The following is a 15,412-nucleotide window of genomic DNA, read 5'->3' on the forward strand; positions in this document are numbered from 1 at the left end:
ATTTTAGAAGCTAAAATTCGAACAGAATAAATAGGCTATTTCTTAGTAATAATTAATGACATTCTAAGAAAGATTAGCAAATTTAATAATTACAAAAACATTTTCAAAATACAGTTAGGTGACATTTTGCTTATTTCTTGCTGTCAAGTTGAGCTGAATTAACTATATATTTCGGGAGAATGAAATTAAAATGATAATTAACCAATAATTGAAGGTGGAAAATTTTAAGATAAAATGTAATATTTGTCTTAAATAAAAAAAGATTGCCCCACTCACTCTCTTTTCTCACATGCACATATCGTGATAAATTCAGAAGAATATTGTTAAAACCTATAAAAATCAGTGTGTACGTATAGGTTATTGTTTATTTTCATGAAGTATATTATAAAATCTTGAACATTTATCGAAAAATGTAAAATTATTTTTATTTTACCTGCACACTCACTTTTTATGCTTTGATAGGCATAATGTCATTTAAAAATAGTGAGAAATGATAAGAAATAAGCTTATTACTACTTATTTACGTATATCAAATTAATACGATTGGTTACAATAAATTATAGAAGAAAACATCATAATGGTAAAATGTAATGTATTAGTTCAGAATTAGGTTGTAGGACAAATATACATCTAACTGTCCAATACGTACTCGGCCTGTCTAGGTTCACTCTCGGAAATTAACGGCATGTGATGCCAAATTAAAATTATTCAAGGATTGCGTGAGATAATTTCTTTTTTCTATAATACGTTTTGAGAAGGGACAGAATTTGTGTCTTTTATCTCATTTATGGCATTGTGCATAAGTATCATTAGGATATTTCATTTTGTAAAAATAGAGGATATTGACTGAGTGTATTCAATTCTAAATTTATTGAACGAGTTGAATAGAATCATATTATGCGAGCCTTTGGCGAGCATTCAATGAGTTCAATAAATTTAGTGACCCTGCTCTACGAATATAAAACTTGATCGATCGCATACATATAAGATATAAAAATAAAAAAAGAATAACCTTTCAATTGACGAGCTCACAGTGTAACGCAAACATTTAGCACGTCTTTGAACAAGAAATAGAGAACGCGAGGAGAAGAAGAAGAAGAAGAAGAAGAAGAAGAAGAAGAAAAATTATTTACATGTATTTCGTTACATATCAACAAACATTGAAAATATTTTGACACGGTTTTGTTTGAATAAACATAACATACATTCTAAGTCTGGAGAATATATATAAGCTCAATTGATAAAAGGAGTTAAGTGTAACTAGAATGATAGAGGTAACAAATTTTATAACGATTTAACAGTAAACATCACGAATATTGAAATATTTAAGCCCTAATACGTATCATTAATTTTAGTTTTGGAGGAATTGTTGAAGCGAATGAAAGTGTTATGTGATGAAACCCCATTTAAATTTACTTTGACGAAATTCTTGAAGCAAAAAGCCCGCAAGTTTTCAACGCCAAAACATGTACCGTATTAATTATGCCTTACTTTTGTAAGAGCCCACAAATGCAAAATAGTTGACATGTGGGTGTCGCATACAAACATGGAACACGTGATTTTATCATACGATGTTTATCTGCTGAAAAGTGAATGCGGACATAATAGTCTAGTGAAATTTCATTGCGAAATATCTTTAAATATTTAAATAAAATAGATTAATGGATTCAAGTTTGTGGTTGGGTTTTAACCTTCAATTTATGAATTAACTTTTAACGACTATTTTATAAAATATGCAGTATGTTTTATGTATACTTACATTCAATATTTTCTGAGTTGTTGATTTTTATGATCAATCTAAATATGTTTTAAAGTTATTTACCAGGTTGTGGTTGGCGTAAATGCGGTATGATATATCACCAACATCTCTATATATATAAATGATGCATGTTTATACGAGAGTATATAAATACATAAGTAATATAAGTAGCTAGTTTACACTTTTATTATAAAAATTGTATTCTCTCTTTACAGCATAGACACGTGGATAGTGTAACATATCAGCACTAACTTGTTAGTTTACAATTTTATCAAAGTGTTTTCATATAGATAGTGCCAATGAAAGTGAGTAGTTTCCGACAACTTAATAATATAATCAGCAAACATGCGACTTTATTTATTGTATCATAGTTTGTGGACCTTTCTGTTGAAAAAGTGTCAAGAGTTAAATCGTATACATATACATGCACGAGTGCGGTAACTGGAGTGCAGCCGCACTCCATAGCATGCCCGTTGATTGGTTCATTTTTGCTTGGGTTTACTTATTGTGACGGCAGAGAAAGGGAAAGGGGCAGAAATATCATATTCAAATGCTCGTTCATTGGTTAATTGTTTCTGGGGTTTCATATTATGACAACAGGGAACGTGCTGTCATGTTTGACTATGATACAAACGAGAACAAGAAAGACATTGATGCAAAGCATCAAAGGGCGTCCAAACAGCAGGTGCAGATGAACTAGTAGATATATGATGACAAGTTATTCTTATAAACTTTTCAATGGTTCATTGGGTTTTACCAGAATTGTATATCACTTTTGAATGAACGGACGAAAGACATTGTTCATTATTTATAACTTTGATCGGCATGCTAGAAATTAGAATATTACTTGTTATTTCTTTATGATCGTGGTTATTAATAGCAACGGATATACATGTATACAATCATTTATAATCCATATGTGTAACGCATGATCAACACCATACTTGTGTAATTGTCCCTTATTATGTTATTGCTATTAACGAGGACCCCCTCTTAAGGTATCTGTTCACACTAAGTAACAATATGACACTTGTTATATTACCATGTTGATCATGTTGAGCATAATTGTTTATTATACAATAAATGTAATTTCTATTTTAATAAAAAAAAATACAGATTTTATGAATATTGTTTTCTTTTCTTTTTTTTGTGTGTGTTTTATGCGCTATTTTAATACTGAGTTTTTACGTTTACTACTATTTTAAGAATTCAATTGTCATAATGATCGACGATTATAAGTCAAAACTTAACTGGAAAAAGTCAGTAAATCATGGTTAATCTTTCAATTTATAATATTGTTTATTCTTAAACCATATACATGTACATATGTATTTTTCTTTATCATTTTTTAAATTATCAATTAATTGAATAATTCATAAAATCTGATTTGTAACTTTGAATAATTCCTCGGAATCTTTACTAAACACGAATAACAAATTATATAAAATGTTTTAAAGTTGATAGTGTCATATTAATGCCATAAAAATGTACATTTTTTTCTCAATTATTGTACATATTTATTGTTTTTATCTCATATAGATAAAATATAACATGCGATTTGTGTTGTTGGTTTTTTTTTCGAATTGTATGTTTATGTATAATAATAATCAATCAATTCGAGAGTTGATCTGTGTTTATTAATTATTGTAACCAAACTAAGTGACAAACATTCATTTTGAAAAAAAGCTTATTTATCTGTAAAATATTTGTTCTGTTCTGTAACGATATCTACTCCAAAACCGGGAGAGACCGGACAATAAACGTGTGGTACTATTCGCCGGTCATTAGTAAATCCCGGGAGAGACCGATAGGAGTACATCCCTCTATAAATAGATTTTCGGAATATTTAGGTCATCAACTCATCATTCTATTAACAGCTTTCGGAATAACATACCATAATAACCCACTGTGTACTACAAAATGATAAGCAAAAATACCCCGAAGAGCGCGATTTATTGACGGAAAAGGTTATTTCATTTGAAAATGTTTGCATTGCGAAATTCTCCAGTTCGCCATTCATTGTACATATCGCGACTAATTAATAATCAAGCACCCTCATACCGATCGGAATGATCGGCTTTTATTATTGGCAACTATAAAAGGCTCGAGAAGTTGCTGTCGCCCTTTCACAAAATCTCATTTCATTCCAATAGGCGCCGCGCTTCGGCGCGGACGCCAAAAAACACCAAAACACTCGGCAATCTGATTTATACTCTGGGGCTACGCCCCCTCGTACAAATCAGATAGCCTCGTGTGTCGGTGCTCTTTCATATCCGACATATCACATCCGTTGTTTACCTCGGTATGGTATATAAAGTATATAACCATCTCTGTCCTCCGACAGCTTAAGGTGAAAGTATCTGTTTAGGTTCAATGCAAAAAGTAATACATTCATATTTTATAGTAAAGGCTAAGATAGATTAAAGACCTGTCAAAGGTTTCCTGAGTAAAATCGTCAGTAGGTGTGCCAAGGGGCGGAAACCCTGGTCGTATATAAGGGGCGATGCCCAATGAATTGAAGAACTGACCAAAGTTATGTTACAGCAAACTGATACATTTCCCGCTTTGTATTGAAAGTACGAACGGCATTTCTATATTTTTACTATGTATAAATCTATATCATACTATTGGACACGAAAATCCCACGCTTTTCGTTTTGTGAATTATCGTCGCGAAATACCGCGGGATGCCGCGATGACCTTACTTGTAAATTTATTTGCAATGAGGCTGCAAATTATGTTAAGTACTATCATGTTTTCTAAATTATTCCACAGTTTAAAATTACTTTTATTTAAAAAAAGTTTTTATTTGTTTTGTTTTTTAAATATAAAATTATACACTGTAATTTATACACCCGAATTTGTAAACTTGTAATATGCAAATAATTCGCAAAATAAATACTTAGTCTTTATATAATTATGTAAATATAATTTGATATCTACATGGATGTAATATATACAACCCTGTTATAAATAGTGAAATTATATTTTAAATTTACAAAGTTCCTGTTTCTATATTAAATTTTAACATCATTCCAGGAATATAAATTTTCCTGTATTTGGTTTCACTCGCTTTTATGTGTAGCGCTTGATTCTTTCCCTTTTTTAAATTTTATTCTGTTGATTGATTGATTGTTACGTTTTCGCAAATTTGAACTTTAAAATTAACGTTTTATTTGAGAAATGCAGTTTAAAAAGATATTTCCAGGGTAGTACGTGAACATCAATAATATCTTAATTTACATTCGCGACGAATCTTTCGCCCTTACTTAAAAAATTATAATGAAATAAACCGTCGCAGCGAACGAAGACTACAAAAGTGTGCAAGTCTGAAAATTGTTTTTGAAAATAATATTACCTGAAAATTAAGGTACTTGCGAAGACAAATTAAAAGCAAACTTAATGTGTTGACTTGACATGTACAGTATGTATTGTAACACAGAATAACTACGCTAAAAAAAGTACTGTCGCATTAACATGGTTGGCGTCGTTCACTTGCTGAATTTCAAAGCATAAACCATGATAATGAGGCAAAAAGCACACTTTCGTCGCATAGATAAAACCAGTTAGAACACATACGATACTGTAGTTATTTCGATACATTTTCAACAAGATCGGACCTAGTCTGTTGTTGTTGTTATTGTTGTTGTGTTTACTTGACCAAGCATTGCAAGAATCGTATAGAAACTTTAAGTCTGTTAAAGCTTTGATAAGACCAGTTTATATTTAAACCAACCCAAATGATTTTTCTGCAAAACGTTTCAACAAGATCGGACATACTAGTAACCTGTTGTTGTTGTTGTTGTGTTCACTTGACCAAGCTTTGGACGAGACGTAGAGAAACGTTAATTCTGCCAAAGATTTAATAAGACCAGTTTAAATATAAACCAAACCAATGGATCTTTCTATAAAAAACGTTTGAAATGATATATGGCATGACATGACAAAAGGAGACATATTGTAAGCGGTCTGGTGGTAAAATCACCATTTAATGCATCAGCACTGTAATTATGACATTGCCATGCTATTATCCCTGCAACTAAAACGGTGCTCCCTGCTATCCCCACACTTCCCCTGGGGATGAGGTGGGGGCTGTGGTTACCAATGACATTACCAGGTAAAAACAAAGTTCTGAAAAACGTCAATGGTTGCTAAAGTGCAAAGTGTGTTACAAAATAATAATAAACAAACTTCTACTGTCGTTTATTCATTGTGGTCCTTAAGATATTGAGTATCACAAAGTTTATATACGAAATCTCGTATATCACAGAAAATGCACAAATGAGCCGCGTCATGACAAAACACACATAGTGCATTTGCGACCAGCATGGATCCAGACCAGCCTGCGCATCCGCGCAGTCTGATCAGGATCCATGCAGTTCGATCGCTTACCAACTCTATTACAAGTGGAGGAACTGACACTGAACAGCATGGATCCTAATCAGACTGCGTGGATGCGCAGGCTGGTCTGGATCCATGCTGGTCGCAAACGCACTATGTTGGTTTTGCCGTGGCGCGGCTCAACTGCAAACTTAAAATGAATATGATACATAAATTCCAATTGAAAAAGTAAATAAAAACACAAAACAAGCGGCCAAATACGAATAAAATAGATTAAATCTGAACTGAGTTGAAAAGATATTGTTTTATAATAACACTGAGGGACTTAAGATATCTTATGTTTTAAGGAAACTTATTCCACAAAGCATATAAACGAATGATTTTAAGCAAAACCTAGATCCCTCGAAATACAGTAGCGACCACTGTACTCGAGTGATCACTTGAAATTGAAGACCTAACCCTAAATCTCGTGCTACAATTGTGAACAGAAAATGCTGGAATGAAATATTCACTCCAATAAGGGGGAATTCTCTAGAATGAATTTCGAACATATGACATAACATATGACATAGACTTTCAAAGTCTATACTCTTTTTTCAACCGATAACCATTTAACAAATGAAAATAGATCTTAACCAATATGAGATTAAGATAAGATTTTATTATATACTTTGAAATGAAATATTGAGAAATATTGATGAAATAAAATGTGTATTTTCATTTTCCGTATTTTCACTGTAAAAATTTATTTTTCACTGCAGTGAAACATATTTTCCGTATTTTCACTGGTGTCTTGCCGGACTACTTTCTTTTAAATCATGTATTTATAGAAAAAACTTGAATATCCTCTATTTATATAAAAATATTTTTGGCAAAACAAATGTATATTATTCTTATTATCTTATTTATTTCTTGACGCCGCAAAGCCTACATGCATTAAACAGGAAGACAACATTAAAACAAGATAGTACACAATTCCCAGTGTTGCGAAAGATTACTAGTATCACAACATTTGTTGCAAGCAGTTGTTCGGCTGTTATGTAAACAAAATGTAAAAGAAATAAATGAAGAAAAAAAAAAGACTTAGATAATTACTGTCTTGATGTTAGATAAATTGTAATGGGATGAACGGGTTTATTTTGAAATTAAGGCGGAACACATGAAGAACACATAACAGTTGAGCTTATAAGCCTTTGTTTTACAGTGAGCTGAATTTATTTACCTACAGAAATAGATAACATGTAGGCAAACTAACGGTGTTGGAGAGTAACGCTTCTATGAAATACCCTTAAGATATTTTCGTAGAACTTTCCATTAATAACAGGGAGTGCCCATATTAAAATAAATATATATATATAAATCAGTATTTAGGTAGACAGATACATTTCCCACTTTCGATACTTTGTTAAATCTAATTGGTGTAAAGAGTATAACAATTCCAGGAAAGTGAAATCGTATACAACTATCCGGTGTATAAATATTGATATTGTCTTACAGTTGCAAATGAAGGCATTTCAAATTTGTTTCTAAAATGCTGGCATGAATCGACTTTTAGTTATAAAAATTGAATGGTAAGCGATTGATAAGACATTTTCATATCTTTGAAAGCCGAAAATACAGACATTCTGAAAAAATCAGTTTTTAACTATTATCATTCAATAACAAATACAAATATCGGCTATTTGCGTTAAGTTTTACGATTAAAAACTATTTTTGTCTCAATATTTCAACTAGAGAGTTAACAGACATGCTATTGGTTGAAATATTGGTTCAATGAAGCGGTATTATTGATAATGTTCAAGGTTGTACAGATGAAAGGAAAGATAACAGCATATTAACGTCTATCACAAAATTTGGGAATAAAACTGACACTTAGAAATTTGATTTATAGGTCTACTGGCATAAATAATTTGCCACGAATAAAAATGAAAATGTAATATTTTAAAACAATACCTTCCTCAAGAAAATGAAAGAATCTAATAATCCATATGGACTTGTATTATTTGTATGGAATATCTAATTCGAGCTTTAATAAAGCCATGCGTTTTGTTTTGTTTTTGAGATTTTTTTCTGAGTCTTCAAATTATTCATTTAGACATTTAACATGTATGTCTACCTAATTTGACTGTTGGAAACAAAGGAAAATAAAATGAAAACAATAGCACTATTGTAATATTATATCATTGAGAGGAAAAATGAAATAAAATACATGCCAGCCACTTTAATATGCTATTCATTTATTTCGTCTGACTGTTGACTTGTTTCATTCGCAAAGTATGTATGTCAAGTTATTAGAGCATTAGTTTGTTGTAAGAACAAGTTGAACGTATAATATACGTGCGTATTAAGGGTGGGGATAAGTCCTCCTCTGGGATTTGGTCATCATGTTTTTAGAATATGTATGGAATATAATATTAAACCAAGAACTATGTGCGTTTTAAAGTGGTGCGGCACCACGAATCCAGTGTGATAGAAAAACGAGAGCTCTAGTTTTTGATATAATTTCTAGCTTTTCTATGTAAATACTGTAGTTTTGAACGGTATATCGTGAACGGGTATGAGCCCTCTGAAGCCCTCTGGAATATGCATTACCAATAATTGTCGAAACTTTGTGACAACCTCTGTTATTTCAGATATCATTACATTTTTAGTGAACAGTTAATTTTACGGATTGTCCCTGTAATAGTAGACTATAGACATTCTATTTTATTCCAATAGGCTTTAAAGCCCATGCGGACATAAATCATGCACAATAACGAACAGTGTATGACATAAACATATATACATAATATCAACAATCATGAAAACGTTTGGTGAAGATCAATTTTGATAGATAAAGTAAAAACCAGCCGAAATTTTCTTAAGCAGTTACATAATGAACATTTTGATATCAAAATTGATCTTTAAACCACTAACTTATATATGCATATACACATACATACACACATATACATGTACATGCATACAAAAACATACATACCATGAACCGGCAATGCAAAATTGTTGCATGTTAATTAATTTTTAATTCATAGACATATCCTAAAAAGTTGAAGGTCCCTTCGCATCAATTGCGGATTTAATAATTTTAATAAATCTTTATCATTTGGATTATTTTGAAAATTCAAAAGTCCAATTTCAAAGTGCTTTGAATATTTATATCAAGTTTAGTTGCAAAGAGACATTTGAGCTGACTTAATTGCCAACCCTTATCATACGTAAGAACTTACTGAGTTTATTTTGTTTATAGTGTGTCCACAATAACGAGAATACAAATGTAATATCAGAACTTATCAGGTACCCTTAGTTTATGATGTTCAATACAGTAAGTGTCTATTACATTATATTATTATTATTATTGATGTGTTCAATTGATATAATGTTTATAATTTTTATATACTTTTGCATATTAAACAAGTATTTATTAAAAAAAATTGCCTTACCGACTGCATAGATGTTGGTGTTAGAAATTGAGTTCACTTAACCGAACGCTACAGGTTTGTTTATCAACACATACATCTTAAAGCTATCCATTTTTTCAAGATAAATAAAATAACCCTACAAGAAAATATTATGTGATTGTTATGCAAGCTATGTTAACATTTCTGTGTGACTTTCCATGGAAAACAAAGAACTAACATAATGCAAGTTACCCAGTTTTACTTCGGCCAAGTACTAGTATTTTTTTTAAAGATACTTATTATTATCTTATGCGGTCATTCTATTTCATCTATCATATAAAAGGTTTTACATGTATTATTATCATTCCACTATTTCTTTAAGAAAATATGAACAGACTAAGCACGGTCATTGACCTTTTTTGACGTAAAATATTTGGAAAACGGTTTTTGCAAATGATATTCATATCGAAATTAAAATGTATGAATGAAGGCACCAGACATGTGTGGAAAGCGTTAAGTTAGTAGTAAATCAAAATTAATGTATTTTCTTTATATTGTTCAAGAAATGAGATATAAAATTACAAAATTATCAAATATTACTGTAATGTCAGGTGAGAAGGTTTTTATTCAGGCTAAACAGGTGTTTTCCTTCCTTTATGTTACTTTTAAAAGAATACTGCGTAGTTTGTTCATACTTTGTCTTATCTTTGCATGATCTAAATATAATGAATGTAATGGGAATATTTTCAGAACTGTCAGGATTGTGCCAAGTCTGGGTATTACCTGTTGCAATGTTTACAAAGAGAAAGGCACGTGATTGTATCGGCGCGAGACAGACTGGGTATAAAAGTGAATCGCACGTGCCGGATGTAAACAAAGAAGAATAGTGTTGTCTTCTGCAAAGGAAATTATATGGATCAGTTAAAATACCAAACATAGGTACGCATTTTAATTTGTTTAATTATTTTTTTTACAAAACTAATAAAATTTAAAGAAAATAGATTGTTAATAAAAATATAAAATGTTACATAATTATTTATGCCTTTTTATGTTCTGCACTATATCACCTTGTCTTAAGATTTTTTATTCTTAATTTGAGTCGTAAAAAGAATTAAAGGTTTTCTATTTATCAACAGGAATAGCCTCTAAATAAACTGATGTTAAAGATATAACTTTAAAGAAATGGTGAAATAAATGTAAGTAAAATGACTCAGTAACTTCTCTACTGTTCTATCTAAGTATGTAAAATTTACAATAATAGATCAGGACAGTTTATTGAAGTAATTAAATGTTAATTTTAGATGAGTTACTATTCTAAATGTCACACTCCCAGTCAAGTTTTCAATACCAATCATGTACAGTTTAATTTCACTAAAATTTAAATGGGATGTAATTTTTCATGTTTTTTTGTGGAGATATATTAACTTTAAAATATATATAAAAATTACTTCGTTCGGAATAAAGAAACACAGATCTTTTATATTTTATAAAATAAAGAGTGACAAAACACCTTTAATCATTCATTTTCAAAATCCAAGTTAAATACTTCAGATTACTAGGTCATATTAGATCTAAATAAAGTAGCATAATTAAAACCTAAATTACAGTTAATTTGTAATTGACTGATTTATTTTGACAGTTCCCAACTGTTCTCAGCTGTTCAAGTCATAAAACAAATTTATTGGAACATAAAAGTGTATTTCATTTAGAAAAAAGCGCTTTAAAATGTATTTTTCAAGTCAACTGTACTTTTCAGTAATTCAAGACATTTTCAGCATCGGCTGCAATGTCACCTTTAGAAAAATTCTCAACAAAAACAAATGGAATGAAAAACAAAAACAAAAAAACAGACGCACGTGCTATTTCGGATCTAAAAATAGAACGTAAACAAACTAGAATTTTATACTTCTGCGTAGAAAGCTCCACGCTGTTTCTGAATGATTTCTTGGCGCAAAAATAACCCAGCATCTGATAAGCACGTACTGAAATTGCAGCGTGCATGAACAAATTATCTCAGACAAAAATAGTTATCAATTAACATAGTATGGTTTATATTCATTTTATATTCCAGGAAATATGCCAAGTAACAGATCCAGTATTTCAAGTGATGTTTCGTCACTCACTTTGAGCCAGTCTGTAGCTAAAGGAGGATGTTTACCTCAAACCGCGGGTGTGCACAGACTTTCTAGTGCTAGCAAAATGGCGTCGAACCTCGGGACCGCAACTCCCGACCCTCTAACACAAAGAGCTGTGCTAGAGGGTTTGTTTGAACGACGCCTTGTGGAGGGAGAGTTTTGGTACGTAGTGGTGGCAGAATGGCTCGAGCAACTAAAGAAATATCTTGGTGTCCCGAACACGAGGAAAATGTATCACCAGCGCGTGCATCCAGGACCTATCATATCACGTAGGGACTACGCACACACCGTGGAAATGGTTCATGAAGACGCTTGGAAGTTGCTCATACAATGGTATGGAATAGCGGAAGGACATAAATCTCTTAAACTTGTTGTTTACAACTATTCACGTGCACCGGAAATAGAACATAACTTAAATAACTGCAAAATGATGATGACAAAATCAGCCATTGAAGACTTTCATAATCTAAAATACAGTAAAATGGAGAAAGTTGGACACATTGAATGGAAATTACGTCAGTTATATAACATTGCAGTTCCAACAAAATCCCGACTTTGGGCAAAACCGGATACAGACGGAAGTTGGCGACCGTTACTTGTTCGAGATAAAGCGATCGGAAAAGTTTTAAACATAGACTCTGATTTTATAAGACCATTTTTCGCTCTCGAGGTGCTGGACTCGAGTGGACAGTGGAAGAATGAACCGGAAGGCGCTAAAGAAACACAAGATGTTCCTATAGGTGTGCTATATGATCATGATATATTTGAAGACGTAACGAGTACATGGGAACTAGACATACATGATCAGATTGATCATATTGGCAGAGATTTTATCGACAGACTTCATATCAACTTTGGAAGTTTTGTACAGAAAGCGAAAGATTATGTTGAAGAGAGAGATGCGATTCTACGTGAACGTGAAAGAAAGGTAACAAAACTCGGGATCCATGACATGTCTATGCAATCTATTTTTACCGTGAGAAAGAATTCTAACCTAAAGAGCAAATTCAAATTGTATAGTGCAGATATTATGAAGAATTTGTAAATGGTATGTATAAATGGACTGCCTAAAATATTCGAGCATCAACATGAATTTTAAGCAAAAGATATGTAAGCAAGACCGTCCTGTTAATAATTTTGCACAGACCGGTGACTTTACGTTAGCATGCGTGATCTTAAAGAATGGATTACAGCTAAATGAATAATAGAAATGAAAGTAACCGGTATTATGAAATCAGCTATTCCGTTCAAGTTCAAGAAATATGTATATTTTATTAAGAACTTATATCGTACTAAAAACGTGTTATGACGTTATTTTATAGGTTTCAAGTAAGGAAGCGCACCTTGATAATGTAAGGGAAGACCTTGAGGATCAACGTGATAATCTTGAGCTCGAGGTAGAAGCTTACACTAGACGGAGACTTGTGTATGAACAGAAAGAGATAAAACTAGACCAGGAGTATGATCAGAAGAAATTAGAGCTTGAAGAACAGGCTAGAAAACGTAAAGAAGAATTAGACAGAGAGTGTGCAAACTTTCAAAAAGCTAAAGACAATTTCGACACAGAATTAAAGGTAAGAGTGTTCATTTATTTATTTTTTTTTTTTGTAAATGTTATACCATTGTTGTCTTCAGTAAAAGCTGCAGATGACTGAATTGTATGGTGGCTGATTTGGTACGGTTTTATGCGTCTAGTTGACGCTAGCGACAACACGACAAAGCGCCAAACGGCGCGTTGTCGGACTTTCGTCCTGTCGTCCTGACGCTAGCGACAACACGACAAAGCGCCAAACGGCGCGTTGTCGCGCTGTCGTCTTGTCTCTAGCGCGGCACGCCAAACGGCGCGTTGTCGCGACGTCGCTTGACTTTTAAGCCAATCCTTCAATTTGAACCGAGCGACAATGTGACATCACGACAACACGCCGCTGGACAACGCGCCGTTTAGCATGCCGCGCTAGAGACAAGACGACAGCGCGACAACGTGCCGTTTGGCGCTTTGTCGCTAGCGCAAACGCGAAGCACAAAAACGTACCAAATCAGCCACCATAGAATTGTGTGTCCAGCTATATAAAGCTTGCCACTAAGAATGTTAGTATTCATCTGTAGCTGTTCTACAGAAATTAGAAAATTCTCCGGTCGCTAACGTTCCCGTCTAAATTAACAAACATATACTTTCAAATCCATTTCAAAAATTGCTAGTAACTTGTAATACTTATTTTTTAGTTCTGTATATATTAGATATATGTACTAATGTGCATGCATATTATTTAGTGAATAAGATATTGTTTAATTATTGTTTGACATTTAATGTCAAAGCAGATGTTTGTGACTGACAGTGAAAATATTCAAAATAACTTTTATATGAAATGTAACATTACATTAAATTCACACCCTTTATGATATACATTACCTATGATTCAGTTTAGAATAAAATAAATAACCAAACATATATTTTGTTCTACTTTTTTTTTATTACCATACATATATTTTTGTTCTACATAGCTTTATTTACGTTTTCAGCGAATGTCGGAGGTGTATAAAATACAAGAGAATAGAATTAAGCTGGATATTGGCGGTCAACAGTTCACGACATCACTTCTTACATTGATGAAAGATTCGAACTCGATGTTTGCAGCCATGTTTAGCGGACGTCATAAATTACGTCAGGAAAGTGACGGAAGTTACTTCATTGATCGTGACGGCGCCCACTTTCGTTATATTCTGAACTATCTTAGAGACGGGTGTATTAAAGAAGGAACGTTGCCTAGCAACGAAGTTTTATGGGGAGAACTTTTAAATGAAGCGGAGTATTATCAATTAAGTGGGTTGGTTGAATATTTAAGAGCGTTGACTAATAAAAGCGGAACTGTTTCAAGGTCAAGTAGCAACCTGAGCGTAGAAGACACGTAAACTTTGTGTATTTATGAACAACTGAAATCTGCTGCATGAAAGATTTAGCTTTTGTAAATGTGATATACCGTAACATTAAAGCTCGCTGTACTGAAATAAAAAAAACAAACAACTTGAAATGCACTGCATTATGTTTATTTACAAAAAAATATCCAAATCTTATATGGTTTCTTACATCCTCTCACCATCAAGACTGTAGTTTTTATACTTGAGAAGACCTTGGTCCTGTTTATAGTTAATTTATACCAATTTATTTTAGTTCGATTGTGTTGGAAGCTATTTATAAGCGTATTGAAACACTCTCGAACCAACCAGTGCTAAGCAACGTGTGTAAAGTTTCTTGCTTAAGAAAATAACGGCTTGTCCTGACGGGTTTGAACTCACGCCGTTCTTTGGTTATTCACCACTTGCTTACAAGTACATGTACTAGTATTCAGATTTGCCTTTCAATTCTACTCTTAGAGTTACATATTGGTTATACTAATCGAATACATAATTTTACTAATCGACGTTTGATCATAAACGATCAATAATAATTTAAAGACGTTTTCGGAAGTTTTCATAAAGACAAATTTTACCTGTTCCATGGTATTTTTTTTAAACTTGGCATGTTGTTAGAAAATATAATTTAAAGCGAAAACAATGGGGTGAACGTTCTCGTTTTCTGTGGCATATTACTTTTAAGAATTTTAAGTGCCTTTATTCACAGTGAAAAATTGTAACAGAAATGAATTATTGAAGTGTATGTAATTATTATGCATTGTGATCATCAATTAAAAGAAAAAATAATCCAGAAGTAAACAAAAGATTTTGTAAAGGAATGTTTAGTTATCTTCCATTGACATGTCCTCAACTTTGAAGGGCAGAGAA

The 15,412-nt window shown here is 32.3% G+C and overlaps 1 protein-coding gene across 1 annotated transcript; it reads left to right on the forward strand.

Annotated features, from left to right (window-relative positions):
• The first annotated feature begins 10,280 nt into the window (after nucleotides 1-10,280).
• On the forward strand, nucleotides 10,281-14,661 carry LOC132715323 (uncharacterized). The gene is made up of 4 exons (XM_060698316.1): nucleotides 10,281-10,436; nucleotides 11,569-12,560; nucleotides 12,955-13,206; nucleotides 14,153-14,661. The coding sequence occupies exons 2-4, from the start codon at nucleotides 11,574-11,576 to the stop codon at nucleotides 14,540-14,542; spliced, it is 1,629 nt and encodes a 542-aa protein (XP_060554299.1). The 5' UTR covers nucleotides 10,281-10,436; nucleotides 11,569-11,573; the 3' UTR covers nucleotides 14,543-14,661.
• Nucleotides 14,662-15,412: the final 751 nt, after the last annotated feature.

Source organism: Ruditapes philippinarum, unplaced genomic scaffold (genome assembly GCF_026571515.1).
Source record: "Ruditapes philippinarum isolate M1 unplaced genomic scaffold, ASM2657151v2 ctg3325_1_1_1_1, whole genome shotgun sequence".
NCBI lineage: Eukaryota > Metazoa > Mollusca > Bivalvia > Venerida > Veneridae > Ruditapes > Ruditapes philippinarum.